The sequence below is a fragment of the Maylandia zebra genome, linkage group LG18 (assembly GCF_041146795.1).
Source record: "Maylandia zebra isolate NMK-2024a linkage group LG18, Mzebra_GT3a, whole genome shotgun sequence".
NCBI lineage: Eukaryota > Metazoa > Chordata > Actinopteri > Cichliformes > Cichlidae > Maylandia > Maylandia zebra.
The window spans coordinates 5,877,332-5,890,742 of NC_135184.1; the positions used below are offsets into that span (position 1 = coordinate 5,877,332).

General features: G+C 41.3%; 1 protein-coding gene across 1 annotated transcript in view; it reads right to left on the bottom strand.

Moving 5' to 3' along the window:
* The window catches only part of LOC101481408 (vasoactive intestinal polypeptide receptor 2), a 77,233-nt gene that overhangs the window by 26,901 nt on the left and 36,921 nt on the right, over nucleotides 1-13,411 (bottom strand). Inside the window, exons 3-4 of the mRNA XM_014410203.4 lie at nucleotides 9,672-9,785; nucleotides 1,222-1,313 (exon numbers count right to left, since the gene is read on the bottom strand). Of these exons, the coding sequence (XP_014265689.1) occupies nucleotides 1,222-1,313; nucleotides 9,672-9,785 (206 nt within the window). The remainder of the gene's footprint in view (nucleotides 1-1,221; nucleotides 1,314-9,671; nucleotides 9,786-13,411) is intronic.

Sequence of the window (13,411 nt, forward strand, 5' to 3'; positions counted from 1 at the left end):
GTGCTGTCCTGCTTGACTCCTACTAAAGTTGCAAAGTTTTTCTTGCAATCATAAGAACGGAGCATCTTTTTTAGCACTAAGTGTTTCTCTTGCAATCGTAATTTAACTCAAAGTCTGCCAGAAAAACAATTGCAATGTAATGATAACAAAGTTTCAGATTCTGTGCTCAGACCATGAAAATTGTGCTGTACATGCACATGTACATGTGCATCTCTTGAGACTAGTTTAGGTATGTTTTGGGACTTTTTGACGCCTGTACATTACAGTTATACATTCACAAAAAGTGATTCTCTCATACTGAACGTTTCATCTGTGTGGACAAATTCACCACCACTTTCCTCTGCTTGAAAACAGAGCTAGATATAACTCAGAGGCAACAAGACCAAGTGTCTGATACAGCGATGGAGGCGTGCTGTGCAAAAGTCTTGAGCTCCTCACTTCACATTTTCAAGGAAAAGTGGGAAAAGGTGCCGTGATTTATTGAAACGTGCAAACATACATGGTGGTACAGTATATAAGGCAAACTGCAAACTGAATGTGCACATGTAGTGGAGACCATCTTAAAAAATGATTGTAGATGCCATGCTACAGGTAGATGGGATACCAAACATAGAAGAAAAAGAAGAATTAGCAACATGTTGTATCACCTTGTGGCTATTTTGTACAGATATGAATACAATGTGTGTAGAAATATTTGCAAACCACCGGCCCGTTCCTATTCCAAGATACCCGACTGTCTGAAATGCATAGAATTCAACCAAAGCAATCTTATAGTGGCAGTGTAGTTAAACTGTATGACCTGAAAGCCGTTCAGAAAATTTCCTACCTAGATAAATGGCTGCTATTATACAGATATTCTGGGAAACATAAAATGACGACCCTTTAACACCAAATTGCTTCTAGAGGAAGGCTAATGGTGTTTTTTGTCCATTAAACGACACAAAAAACTAGACAGCAGTGCGCGCAGACACCAAATTGCTCACATTTAAACACGTATCACTCTACTGTTGGGCATATTGACCTTTTAAAGAAGCAGTCTTTCACCACTAACTGGTGTTAATTAACAGCCAACCCCGCGGGCTTCGTCAATTAGGGGCCACTAATGGTCCATGTTGGGGTCGCAGCTTCTTTTCCTGTTCCACAGTCAGAATTCATTAACATCCAGGTGACATTTACGACACACAAAAGAACAAAAAGCAGCAGTTAAGATGTTTACTGTACCTTATCCTGGCTCGTGTCTGCCCCACACACACTGGTTATGTTTGGGAAAACATCAGACCATCCAGCTGTTGTACAGTTTCTGCTAATGTTACCTGCAGGAGAAGAAATGCACACACAACTCAGTCTCTCTTTAAGCATATTCAAAAATAAATACAGACCACTTTTTCCTGCTTTGTCCTTTTTTAGCAAACAGAAAAAAAAATGTAGGTTTCACTGTGTCAGGTTTTGCTAATACTTCCTGGGGGTTTTTGCCTCTGTTCTTTGAGCCCAATCAGAGAGGTCAGTCTTTGTTTGTTCTCAATGGTCGATGCTAAGAACCCCTGAATTAATGTGGGTGTCATTTTTATTTGTTTAACAATCCTTTGTTTCTGTAAGTTTTCATTAAACTTTGCACATAAAATCAGAATCAGAATCAGAATCAGAATACTTTATTGATCCCTGGGGGAAATTATTTTTTGTTACAGTGCTCCATTTTAAACCAACATTAAGACAAGACAGACAATACGCTAACTAAGAATAGTACAATATATACATATATATACATACATACATACATAAGTCACTTATAAATAAATATTTGGAAAAGAAACATGTGTAGTTGTAGCAGCAAACAGTGTGTTAAGTGGATGCGTTGTACAGGGAGATGGCCACAGGCAGGAATGATTTCCTGTGTCGTTCAGTGGTGCTTTTCGGTAATCTCAGTCTCTCACTGAACGAGCTCCTGTGACTGACCAACATGTCATGGAGTGGGTGGGAGGTGTTATCCAACATTGTCTTTATCTTGGACAGCATCCGCCTCTCCGACACCACCTTGAGGGAGTCCAGCTCCATCCCCACAACATTGCTGGCCTTACGGATCAGTTTATTAAGTCTGTTGGCATCTGCGACCCTCAGCCTGCTCCCCCAGCATGCAACAGCATAGAGGATCGCACTGGCCACCACAGACTCATAGAAAATCCTCAGCATTTTCTGGCAGATGTTGAAGGACCTCAGTCGCCTCAAAAAATAGAGACGACTCTGGCCCTTCCTGTAAAGTGCTGTGGTGTTTTTAGCCCAGTCCAGTTTATTGTCAATGTGTACTCCAAGGTATTTATAGTCCTCCACAATGTCAACACTGACCCCCTGAATTGAAACAGGGGTCAAGTGTTTCCTGGTCTTCCTGAAGTCCACGATCAGTTCCTTGGTCTTTGCCACGTTGAGCTGCAGATGATTCTGCTCACACCACGTGACAAAGGAGTCGACCACAGCCCGGTACTCTGTCTCATCATCCCTGCTGATGCATCCAACCACCGCAGAGTCATCAGAAAACTTCTGAAGATGGCAGGTCTCTGTGCAGTGGCTGAAGTCTGTGGTGTAGAGGGTGAAGAGGAAGGGGGAGAGGACAGTCCCCTGTGGTGCCCCTGTGTTGCTGATCACCTTGTCAGACACACACTGTGGGAGACGTACATATTGTGGTCTTCCTGTCAGGTAATCAACAATCCAGGACACCAGAGAAGCATCCACCTGCATCGCTGCTAACTTATCACCCAGGAGGGTCGGCCTGATGGTGTTGAAAGCACTGGAAAAGTCAAAAAACATGACCCTCACAGTGCTCGCCGGCTGGTCCAGATGGGTGTAGACACGATTGAGCAGGTAGATGATGGCGTCCTCTGTTCCGAGACGAGGCTGATAAGCGAACTGAAGGGGATCCAGATGTGGTCTTACTATGGGTCGCAGCTGGTCCAGGATGAGCCTTTCCAGGGTCTTCATGATGTGGGAGGTCAGTGCCACGGGCCTGTAATCCTGGGGGCCACTGGGACGAGGCGTCTTTGGTACAGGGACGAGGCATGATGTCTTCCACAACACCGGGACCCTCTGCAGACTCAGACTCAGCATAAACAGTTTATGAAAGACTCCACACAGCTGGGGGGCACAGGCCTTGAGGACGAGGGGACTCACTCCGTCTGGTCCAGCAGACTTGCCTGAGTGAAGTCTCCTCATTTGCATCTCAACCTGGTATTGAGTGAAGGTGATGGGTGGGGGAGGGGTGTCAGGAATCTCACAGGAGGCAACATGTGAAGAGAGAGGCTGGCACAGTGGTGTGGCTCTGGATTCCAGGCTGACTGCAGGTGAGGTTGTGGGGGTGGGAGCAGACACTGTGGTGTCGAATCTATTGAAAAACAGATTCAACTCGTCGGCTCTATTCTCACCTCCCTCAGCTCCCCTGCTGTTGGTTGGCCTGAATCCAGTGATGGTCTTCATGCCCCTCCACACCTCTCTCATGCTGTTCTGCTGGAGTTTCCACTCCAGCTTCCTCCTGTAATTGTCCTTAGCCTCTCTGATCTTGTCCTTTAGTAACACCTGGACCTTCCTCACCTCCTCTTTGTTGCCCCCTCTGAAAGCCCTCTTCTTGTTGTTGAGGAGGGCTTTGATGTCCTTGGTCACCCACGGCTTGTTATTTGGGTAACAATGAACAGTCTGAGCTGGAACAATGGAGTCGGTGCAGAAAGTTATGTAGTCTGTGATACACTCAGTAAGCCCATTGATGTCCTCGGCGTGAGGCTCACAGAGTGTTTCCCAGTCGGTCACCTCGAAACAGCCCTGTAGTTCCGCTATTGCCTCCTCTGACCACCTCCTAACAGTCCTGGTGGTCACAGGTTCCCTCCTCACAATTGGCACATAGCGGGGGGTGAGGTGAATCAGGTTATGATCTGACCTACCAAGTGGGGGGAGGGAGGAGGAGCTGTATGCATCCTTGACGTTAGCATACAGTAAGTCTAAAGTTTTCTCTCCCCTGGTGGGACAGTCCACATATTGTTTGAATGTTGGTAGTGTATTGTCCAGTGATACATGGTTGAAGTCACCCGAGATCACAATAAAGGCACTCGGGTGCTGAGTCTGTAGCCGAGCTATGGCAGAGTGGATAGTGTCACATGCAGCTGTGGGGTTAGCAGAGGGGGGAACATAAACAGCCACCAAGATGACGTGAGAGAATTCCCTGGGTAAATAATACGGCCTGAGTCCAACAGCACACAGTTCAGTGTCCGGGCAACAAATCCTTTCTTTGATTGTTATGTTGGCAGGGTTACACCACCGGTTGTTAACTAAAACAGCAAGCCCACCTCCTTTACGCTTACCGCTAGCGATGCTGTCCCTGTCCGCCCGAACAGTGTGGAAGCCTTCCACGGAAGCATTCTCATCGGGAATGACCTGGTGCAGCCATGATTCGGTGAAACACATCAGGCTACACTCTCGGTATTCCCTCTGACTCCGTACCAGTGCTGAGAGCTCGTCGATTTTACTTGCCAACGATCGCACATTTCCCATCACGATAGACGGCAGACACGGTTTAAACCTCCTCCTCGCTTCGAGCCTCCGCTGTCTCACCGTCACCTTTTTTCTTCTCTTCTGTCCTTGACCTCTGCATCCCCGATGTGTTTTCCTCCAAATTTCAGCTGGTACTTCTGCGGGCAATTCTGCGGGCCTGGCCAGCATCAGGGCGATCAGCTGATCTCTGGAGTAAACAGTCCGTGCGTGTAGGAGATGTGCCGCGGTCCCGTTCCATGATAAAAGTAACAGTTCCACGGCCACCAGAAGAACAAAAACTCTCTCAATCCACATGATTGAGTAAGAGATAGAAAACGGAGGAAAATACAAGTCAGAAAAAAAAAAGAATACGTAAGAAAAAAGAGCTAAACTAAGAGAAAAGCAGGAGCGACTGTAACAGGCTGCACGCTGGTTGGCGCGTGCGCACAAAAACATAACCAAATGGCAAAAAGCAGATTCCCTCCTCACACTCCAGTCTCCCCCCACTGTCCAAACATCTGAGTGCTTTATGGCTAACTGCAACACACTCATCTTCAAAGAACACAATTTGCATTTTCTTTATGAACTCTGAATCCAAATCCCTGCAAAGACATAAAGTCATAGAAGACAAGAAATATGTACAAGACTCAAATGAAAATGTATAACTTTTTTTTTTACACCACATCAGGATTGTTTGGTTACATTCAATTAAATTTAAGCACGTGAAACAGGTTTCAAAATAGTTGTTTGGTAGTGTTCTTGTAATCAGAGTGATTTATTTTACTTCACTAAATGTCATGAAGACAGAATTTTTGTAGACTGGTTGAGGGCTTTGTAAGCTTGTAGGTGAAATGGTTGTATGAAGCTCACATTTTTGAGTCAATTAAAAGCTTAATGCAATTCTCATTTCCCATTTGTGGCCCTAAGTGAAACTCGGTTTCTCATCCCTGACTTAATTCAATTTTAAGGTTTATTCCTGAGGAGGACCTTGATAGTTGGTCATCTATATTGAGTCTGAGCCAAAAATAAGAAAAACTGCTCATCTAAATGCACATTTAAATCACACCAACATCTCTAATGTCATCAGTGACCAATAATCTGACTTTTTCTGGGGATTCGCTGGCAGCGGGGCACCCTTAGAATTTTCTCTTTTTGTTAGGTTTGTTCATCCAAGCACTCCAAGCCATATTCACTCAACTCTTAACTGAGCAAATTTATGATGAATCACTCATTTCAGTTTGATAGAAGTATTTTGTAGCATATCAGTGTTTCAATGAATTTTAGTACTAAAAATGAGTGGCCACTGTGAAGTTGGATGCTAAAAATATCTTTGTAAAGCATGATATATGAGAGCCAGTCAAAATGATTTGTCATGTAGAATGAGAGGATAGTATAGCCTACAGTAGACGTTACACTGACAGATGCTACTGGACAGAAAGCCACATGAAACTCTAGAGGGAGCCATCAGGCATGCACATTCCCAAAATGTTAAAAATGGAAAGTTTGCATTACAAATTGTCACAAAATTTAGGTTATTGCTTATGTTCCCACAGTGTAAAAACACCATCAGTGTGTCTAAAATGAATAGCATGCACAGTGGACAGTGAACCCCTGAGGCAAACTTGCAGGGGGGTGCCAGTGCCAAAATCTCTGCAGTGCACGGCAAGTTCATCCTCCTTTTGTAAATTCCCAGTAAAAAGCACGAAGCATCATTTGTGCGCTGACTGGAAGTAACATCAGCATACTTCTGCCTCACTACACACTCAACAAACCCGGTCCACTGTATCACAGAGGGGGGAGACACAGTTGAAGCTAAGACACCGATTCATTAACCAACAGTGATTTGCATGTACAGCATGATTACTTGCAACATTTGAGCTGCGTGCACTGCTGTGTTCGCTCTAAATATAACAGCAGTCTTGAACACAAGTGGTCACTGATGTGCAGAAGTCAGCCAGAGATGTGGATTAAAGCTTTGGCAAATACAGCATGGTGGGGGGGGGGAGTTTTCAGATCTTTTACTGAAGTAAAGGTATTAACATCACACTGTGACAGCACTCAGCTTGTTTAAGTATAATGAGCACAGTGTGGCTGAAAAATAAAAAAAAATAAAGCTTTAAATGCAGGGGAAACGACTGCTTTCAATATTTGTATATGGATTCAACTGCCAATTTTTATTAAAGATTTACTCGACATTTTCCATCTAAACTCACCTTTACAAGATTTTTTTCCTTTAAGATTATAGGAAACGTGAAAAAAATCAGAAGACTCAAACTATTTATGTCTTCATGAAAACCAACTTAAAAATGAACTTCTCTTAAATAATAGTATAACTGAATAGACTCTACTTGTTCTGAGTATTTACTTGTTTGGTTAAATCCATAAAAGCATTCATGGCTCTGTCACATGGTGATTGAATGGTGACCGCGCAAAATCTATTGGCAACCACTTTGAATCAAAAGTCAGTTGCACAAGTTGTCTGGTGGGAGGCAACATGTCTTCAAACAACTGCAGTCCAGCTCAGACCGACTACAATCGCTGGTGAACGGGTTTGCAAATTAATTGAAGTGTAATTCATAAACTAAATTGGCAGCACGATGCAATCAGTCTGAGGCAGTCAAGTTATCAACTGACCGTATTCTGGTTTTAATTCCTGACCCTCGGTCATTTTGCTGCTAATTTACCGTCCTGCAAAATTCTGTTTTGGTTTCAAATTAAGTTCTGAGTGGACTCTAAATAAAATAGATCTTTATTGTTACTGTTACAAGAAGAATGAAAGACAGTTTGGCATCTCTCTGTTAGCAGTATGTAGATTTTTACATTAAAATTCTTTTAGAATAGAGAGAATAAAGAGAAACCATGAAGTAGACTTAAAGGTAAAGAAATGTATGTAATAATATAAGTATATACACAGATTTGTACAAGTTATATACAGGTTATATATGCCATATAAAGGAGCAGTTGCAAAACAAGGAGCAAATCCACACAGGGCGAGGAAATCTACAGTTGTAGCTCATCAATCTTGTTGTTTAGTGACCGTGAGCTGGTGAGGAAAAGACTCGGAAAAGCCATTCTGTGTGGGTTAGCCCTTAGCTTAGCCCTGATTATTAATCTCTGGCTCTCTTCCACAGTGTTTCTTTTATCCCGTCTTCCTTCTCTCACCCCAACCGGTTGTGGCAGATGGCCCCGCCCCTCCCCGAGCCTGGTTCTGTTGGAGGTTTCTTCCTGTTAAAAGTGAGTTTTTCCTTCCCACTCTTGCCAAAGTGCTTGCTCATAGGAGGCCATATAATTGTTGGGGTTTTCTCTATTTTCTAACTGTAACTGAAAATTAAGTAGTTGAACTGTGAATTTCTGTGTATATAGACAGCAAGTGATTTATAACCAATTTACCACAGTTAAATACAACATTATCACAAACAGACTACATTCAATTGTCAGTTTGACCCTATTTAATCACAAACTGATATCAGACTGACAGACACCAAAGTCACTTTGAAGAAGTTCATTGTAGTAATTTTGGTCGTCTCCAACTGTTGTTTTCCATAGTGTGACATTACCATAATTTCTAAACTGATGGTGAGTTGATCTTGATTGAAATACTTAAATAATTAAATTGTCTGATGAACAGTTTTTTTAATGGCTATTTTTGATATCTGAGAAACTACACAATATTCACATTTAGGGGGCCATAAAAAACATAAAATATATTTTCTTTCAGTTTACTGATCAGTCATCTAAACAGTTGTAAAGTAAAGTAAAGTAAAAAAAACAGGCTTCTAAGATTGGAGACATTTAGTGTAAAAGTGGGGTAAAAAAAATGACAAGCTGGAACAAAACTGTGGGAAGAGCTGGGTGACAAATCTCTGTTGGGTCGGGTGTTTTTAAATTTTTCTCTTAAAATGTTAAAATTGTGCAGTGCCGACTCACCAATTTTATGGACACTGACACACCACTCAGTTGTGTAGTTATGTCTCAAGTACAAGTGACAAGTTGTCATTTTTTTTTGTGCACGTTTAATGTTGCAAAGTCATTTATTTTCTGAGTTATTATTGTTTTTCCCCCTTTTTTTAGTTCTGTTTACTTAGTTAAACTAAACCTCTCGCGATGCTATAATTAGCAGTATGAAGGTGAGCTGCCTAAAATTAATGTAGACTAAAAGTAAATAAAGAGTTTCTCTTTCAAAGTTGAATTCATGGCTTTCTCACTGGTTTCGTTTAAATGACAGAAAAAAAGTATTCGGTAACTCCAGGAAGGATGTCTTTACCATTTCAGTAAAACGTAATAACTGTAGGGTGTCTGTATCTGTCCCAGACAGGGGAAGCGTCAGGGTGAGCTTTGGCTCCGAACAAGCCGCTGGGCGCTTGCATAATGTTTAGTCATCAATGTAAATCAGAGCACACTCAGAGCGGAAACCCAAACTGCCATCTGGTCACTGGCTGGAAAATCTGATGGATTCAGGAGGGAATCCACTGACTGCACACATTCACACAACTGGGAGATGAACAATGTCAAACAGGGACAGAGAGCCTTGAGTATTAATGCTGAACCCATCTGGTGAGTGACTTAAGTGCAGCTCTAGATAATGTGAAAAGTTATCTGCAGATATTTAAGCCTGGTATCATTATATCATTATATTACAGGAGCAGCCTCATAGAAAGTGAACAAATGGAGGAAGAAATTCTGTACAAAAAGAACAATTTTTAAAAGGTCTGCTTCTCTTCATGCTCCAAATTTCATTGTATGTTTTTTGTGTGAATGTTTTTGTAAAGCAGCTGCAAAACAAAAGTAATGGAGCAGAAGAATGCTCAAGTAATATATAAACACATCAGTTTTTACTTTAACTCTGATGTCTGTGTTTTCATGGCAGTCCTTCAGTGTAAGGGGAGATTAGGACAAATTGTTACCCATACACTCTAATGACAAAATTGACCTCAGTAAGACTGAAGTGTACACTCACAGAAATCATAACAATGGTTTAAGTGAGTTACTGCATTCCAGTGTTATGTTAATATAAGACTATAGTCATGTGATCAGCAGTTTAGGCAAATAGCTACCAAAATTTGAACTTTTAAATGTCATTTTTCCTCAACTTATTTATCTGCGGAAACACAAAAACATCAGTTAAAGAGATCCTTTACATTCATTTATGAATTAACCGTACTCACCATCTCTGCCAAACACAGTCCTGAGGACTCGAGGGCAGGGGATGGTCACGGTCTCTCCAAACTCCGCTCGCTCCCAGCATGCTATGCTGTCCCAGTCTCCTTTGCATCCAGGGCCTGTGAACGGTGGGTGGGTAGTTAGGTATACAAAGATTATTGTAATGTGTCAGATAACGATATAAAGTTATAAACTTTACTGCCATTGGTTGGCTGTGCTGCATAAACTGATGAGAAAGAAAATTAACTGAGAGATCAAGGAGGCTTGGAGACAGTCTTATCCAGGACAAACTCATTTCTAAAATCTGACCAATACTCAGGTGTAGACCCATTAAGTCGACTACAGATAGGTAGACAAACTGAGTGGTCACCATTGCATAAACATGTTGGTGTTTCAGCCGGATTTGTTAAGAAACACTGGTAGACATACAGACCACAATACTGGAGGGATACTGGGGTATTCCCAGACCAGCCAAGAGATGCAATGCTTCCAGGATGTCCTGGGTCTTCCCCAGGGAATCCTTCTTCCAAATGGACATGCCATGAGGTGCCCAGTCAGACCTTCAAGCTACATCAGCAACAGCTCTACTCTGAGCGCCTCCAAAATAACCAAGTTCCTCCCTTTTTCTCAAAAAGTGAGTTTATACACCCTGAAGCTCATTTCCACAGCTTGCATCTGCAATCTGTCACAACCAACAAGGTGAGGCTGCAAATGCAGAGTGATTTGTCACTCAGCTCACGCAGCTTTGTCTGCATAATCGGTCAAGTCAGTCTCCCACTCTGGAATATCTCTCCAAGCTCTTAAGCGTGAGCCTTAATGGGTGTGAAAGTGCTGATGGCAAACTGAGCAGTCATATCGGCTTTTTAGCAACAGATGAATGGAGACGGCGTGCTTATTAAACGCACCCCTCCTCCCCAACACCCCTGCTAAACATCCATGCTGCATGAGCATCACACACACACACACCTTTTAATACAATAACATATTAAATCTGTTTTTCTTATTAACTTGTTTGTGTGACTAGAGGGGGTGGATATGAGCTTCTACAGAAATAATCCTCCTCTTCTCCCCGATTGAGTGCACCTCTGTAAACACCTTCATCCACAGTGAAACAAGACAGAAAGAACATGAAAATTTGAAGCTCACAATTTTCAATTTGTTTTTTCTTTTCATATTATTTCCTGTTTCTCATGTTGCATTTCCTTGTTCCATGCTCACTTTCATATTGGTTTTATTTTTTTCTGTATTGCATTTAATCCTTTCCTTTGATTCTTTATTTCTTGCTATGCAGTCATCTTTGAGTCTATTCTACATTTATTTTCTGTCTTTAATTGTCTTATCGTCACATGCGTTTCCTGTTTTACTTCCCCTGTCTTTTCCTTATCTGTTTTATTGTTATGTTATTGCAGCATATCATACAATATTTATTTATCCTTCTTGCCTTCATGTCATATTATGACTTTCTCTTTGTGCAATTGTCTGTTTCCTGTTAAAAGACTCACTTTTTCTTATGTGTTATTAACTTCTATATTATAAAGGTTTAAAACTCCAGAGATGGGAAGGTTTTCAGGTATCTGTACTCTACTTGATTATTTTATACAGTATTTTACTGTCATTACTTTGGTCCTTATCATACGACTGTCGTAAAAGACAGAGATCAAAGAAACATATTCAAATGAAAAATCATATAATTTATGCATCAGTAATTGTACCATACGCAGGGATTCAAGTGGGTCAGAATCATCCGGAACAGCATTGGAGGTGCAGAATAAGTTGTGGGTGTGGCACAATCTAGCTACCTAGAAGAGGAGGTAAAATCAACCACCTTCAATGTGAACAGAAACCAGAGCTCGTTTTCTTCTTTTTTGCTCTATTTTTCTCTCCTGGTGTTCAATGTAACACACATTCAAGCTGAAAACATTCAGTCTAATCAGAAATTAATGTGAAGGAAGTTTCTTGCCCCTTAATATTTTATTAAGCGACTAGGAATTTATTAAAGAATTATTATTATTAACATAGAAGGTAAAGGTTCAGCAGTCCAAAATACTTGGCGGAAGAGCTGCTTTTTGATGAATCAGTATCAGTTTGTTTTTTTTAACGCTGTTCTTTTACTTTAGTGATGAATGTTTGTACTGTTGCCACCTCTGCTGAACGCATGCCCTGGTCTCCCATGTATGGGTCCTTGATTCTGAAATGGTTACATTTCCTTCCTTTGTGAATTTGGCCTAGCTTCCAAATGTAGGAACCAAAGCTTATTCTTGTCAAGACCTCTCTGTAAATAATCTGCAAGACGAAAATGCTAAATTCAGACACCATCCTTCCTTTAGAGTACTAAAAAGAGGAACAGCCAGGGGGTGGAGGGGGTGACGGTGAGAAGAAAAGTCGTAAAAGACGGGAAATAACAGACAGAGAGAGCAAAAGAGGGCAAAAAAGGAGAGATGAAAGAGTGAGAGAACAAATGTCTTTGGGTAAAATGGCTCAAACACAGATTTGAACTCATTGGTGCATGAAGAAAACTCCATCTACCCGCTAAGTGATCCATCCTTTCTCTGAGCGCTTTCATAAAAACACATCAGAGGACCAGTTTTTAAGTGACCAAGCGGCAAAAGCACAGCAGTACACATCTGGAGGGATGTCGTCTTTCTCTGCTTTATGGTCTTTTTTTTTTAAATTTCCCAGTCAGTACAAAGTAAAGGGTGACTGAGCCTTTTGGATTTCATGCAGTGAGTTTTTAAAAGTGACTTATGTATAAGTGGGTAAATATATTCCATTAACCTCCTTCAGTTACAGACATGTTTTGAAGGAAAACTTTGCTAAAACTCCATTTTTGCTTCAATTTGACATGCAAAAGTTTCCAAATACTCGCAAATGTCAGAGTAGGTTGGCACTTTATTTCAGACAATTTTGACACAAATGATGTGTTCGGTGGTGGCCAAGTCAGTGAGGGATCACAACATGACATTATAGACTTTGTGATTTCAAGCTGCCCCTGATGAAAAATGACCAGTGTGAAAGAATCTGTCATATCTTTGGTTTAGCATTCAAACCCACAAGCTCAAGTTGACTTAGAAGAGGTTTGAAGTTGTCCATCTAAAGACTGAGTGTCAAAAAAATGAAGATGGTTGATAATATACATCAAACTTGCTGTTGTATCCAAGTTTATTTGATTCATGCTGCACAGTGTGGCTTGCAATAAACTTGCTGAATTCAAAGTGCCTGAGGAGTACTTTGCACAGTTTTCCATATTTTCCATATTTCATATTTGATACATACAGTTTTGTTTTAATTTGTCAACTGGTTCAATAAACTATTTCATTTCATGTGGCAGTTTGTTTAATGAAGGCAGCTGAGGCTGCACAACCTGAAACAAAGGGTCTGGTGATTGGTCACTGCAGCACACACAGTAAAAGGCTCATTGCCCCAGGGTGGAGGTCTGAGCAATACATGAGACCCTTTCTATTCCTTCTATAAAGCTCCTCCCATTCTGACGTTTGAAACATTTTAAAAATCGACACATGCACATGGACACTTTGCAATAACGTACACTTGCAACAGTCCTGATTATTACTACAGTTTTACTTATAATCGGTTCTTTGTTATCACTTAGATGATTTAAGGATACATGTAAGCAAAAGCAGCATATGAAACTAAAACAAGAAGTATGAAAAAATAGTCATCACTCTGGAAATGGTCTTCTTTTTTAATGCCTCGTTCTTTAGAGAGGTCGTCACAGCGGTCAAATGTC